Source organism: Rhinopithecus bieti, unplaced genomic scaffold, assembly GCF_001698545.2.
Source record: "Rhinopithecus bieti isolate Rb0 unplaced genomic scaffold, ASM169854v2 scaffold_18124, whole genome shotgun sequence".
Lineage (NCBI taxonomy): Eukaryota > Metazoa > Chordata > Mammalia > Primates > Cercopithecidae > Rhinopithecus > Rhinopithecus bieti.
In genome coordinates, this window is record NW_016808958.1 from 1 (window position 1) to 1913 (window position 1913).

Genomic DNA, 1913 nt, shown 5'->3' on the forward strand with positions numbered 1-1913 from the left:
AGCCAGGCGTGGTGGCATGAGCCTGTGCTCCTGCTACTCATGAGGCTGAGGCAGGAGAATCGCTTGAATTTGGGAGGCAGAGGCTGCAGTGAGCCGAGATTGCGCCACTGCACTCCAGCCTGGGTGATACAGCAAGACTCCATCTCAAAAAATAAAATAATAATAATAATGAGCTAGATTAGTGGAGCATGCCTGTAGTCCCGGCTACTCAGGAGGCTGAGGTAGGAGGATTGCTTGAGCCTGGGAGGTCAAGGCTGCAGTGAGCTCTGATGGCACCACTGCACTCCAACCTGGGTGACACAGTAAGACTCTGTCTCAAAATAATAATAATAAAAGAGCTGGACTGGTGGCACACACCTGTAATCCCACCTACTTTGGGAGGCTGAAGTGAGAGGATTGCTTGAGCCCATGAGTTCGAGGCTGCAGTGAGCTATGATCATGCTACTGCACTCCAGCCTGGGCAACAGAGCAAGACCCCATCTCCAAAAACAAAAACTGAAAAATGACTCAATAAGTTGGTCATTCACTTGGTGCCCCACTCACCAGCAACTGGCTTTGTGTGGGGTTCAGGCAGGTGTCAGTATTCTGGTCTCCAATTCCCTCCCTCGGGGTCTGAGCCACACGTGGGCTTGCAGGCAGGGAGGGCGGGCTCCCTAGATGCCCAGTGGGGTTCTTGCCCACCTTGGAAGGTCTGCGTGTTGTGGCGGAACTTTGCAAAAATCTTATTGCGAGCATCCAGGAGCTTCATGGCTCTCTGCACCTCCTTGTTCTTGGGGTTCCCGCACACCTTCCTGTGTCTCTTGGGGAGGTAGAATCTGTGGTGAGCAGAGGGGGGTGCCCAGGTTAGGGTACAGGCTGGGAGCAAGGCTGTGTGTGCACCTCACCCTGCCAGCCCCCACGGCCCTACTCACATTGCAGCAGGCAGATTGCAGCTCCCGCTCACCTCCTGGAGCCGGTAAGCCCAGGCGTGCCGGAGCACAGCCCACCCAAGGGGGTAGTGGTAGGCCAGGCAGCAGTCCTCAAAGACACCTGTAACCACACAGCCACCCAGACACTCGCAGCCTTGACTGTGAACTTGGCAGGGCCAGCCACAGACAAGGGCACCTGTCTGCATACCTGTCTGCTCATACCACAACCCTTCCAGGCCCGCCAGAGGCTGAGGAACAGCCTTAGGAAAAGAAAGCCTCCTGTCTCACCCCTTACCCCTGGATATTGGGACAGCCAGAAATTGGAGAGGACCCTTGGGTCCCGGCTGGGAAGGGTGTGGAACCAGCAAATGAACGGACCAAGGCCACCTCTACTCCTGCTCTGGGGAAAAGGATGACTCAGAGTGCAGGTGCACCCTGAGGAGCGGCCAACACCACCCCTCCCCAGCCAAGTTCTACCCTCCTAAAAATGAGCTGATTGGAGGCTCAGCATGGTGGCTCATGCCTATAAACCCAGCACACTGGGAGGCCGAGGTGGGCAGATTGCTTGAGGTCAGGAGTTCAAGACCAACCTGGAAAACATGGTGAAACCCCGTCTCTACTAAAAATACAAAAATTGGCCAGGCGCGGTGGCTCATGCCTGTAATCTTAGCACTTTGGGAGGCCAAGGCGGGTGGATCACCTGAGGTCAGGAGTTCGAGACCAGCCCGGCCAACATGGTGAAACCCCGTCTCTAATAAAAAATACAAAAATTAGCTGGGCATGGTGGTGGGCGCCTTTTTTTTTTTTTCCGGAGTCTCGCGATCTCAGCTCACTGCAACCTCCGCCTCCTGGGTTCAAGCAATTCTCCTGCCTCAGCCTCCTGAGTAGCTGGGATTATAGGCGCCCGCCACCACGACCAGCTGATTTTGCATTTTAGTAGAGACGGAGTTTCACCATGTTGACCAGTATGGTCTTGATCTCTTGACCTGGTGATCCACCCACCTT

General features: G+C 55.0%; 1 protein-coding gene across 1 annotated transcript; it reads right to left on the bottom strand.

Annotated features, from left to right (window-relative positions):
• Positions 1–623: 623 nt before the first annotated feature.
• LOC108539397 (C-C motif chemokine 25-like) lies at positions 624–1129 on the bottom strand (the record flags this gene model as incomplete). The annotated part of the gene is made up of 2 exons (XM_017888045.1): positions 912–1129; positions 624–815 (listed from the first exon to the last, which is right to left on the bottom strand). Coding segments are annotated over exons 1-2 (395 nt in total), but the record flags the coding sequence as incomplete, so codon positions are not given.
• Between the last annotated feature and the right edge of the window lie 784 nt (positions 1130–1913).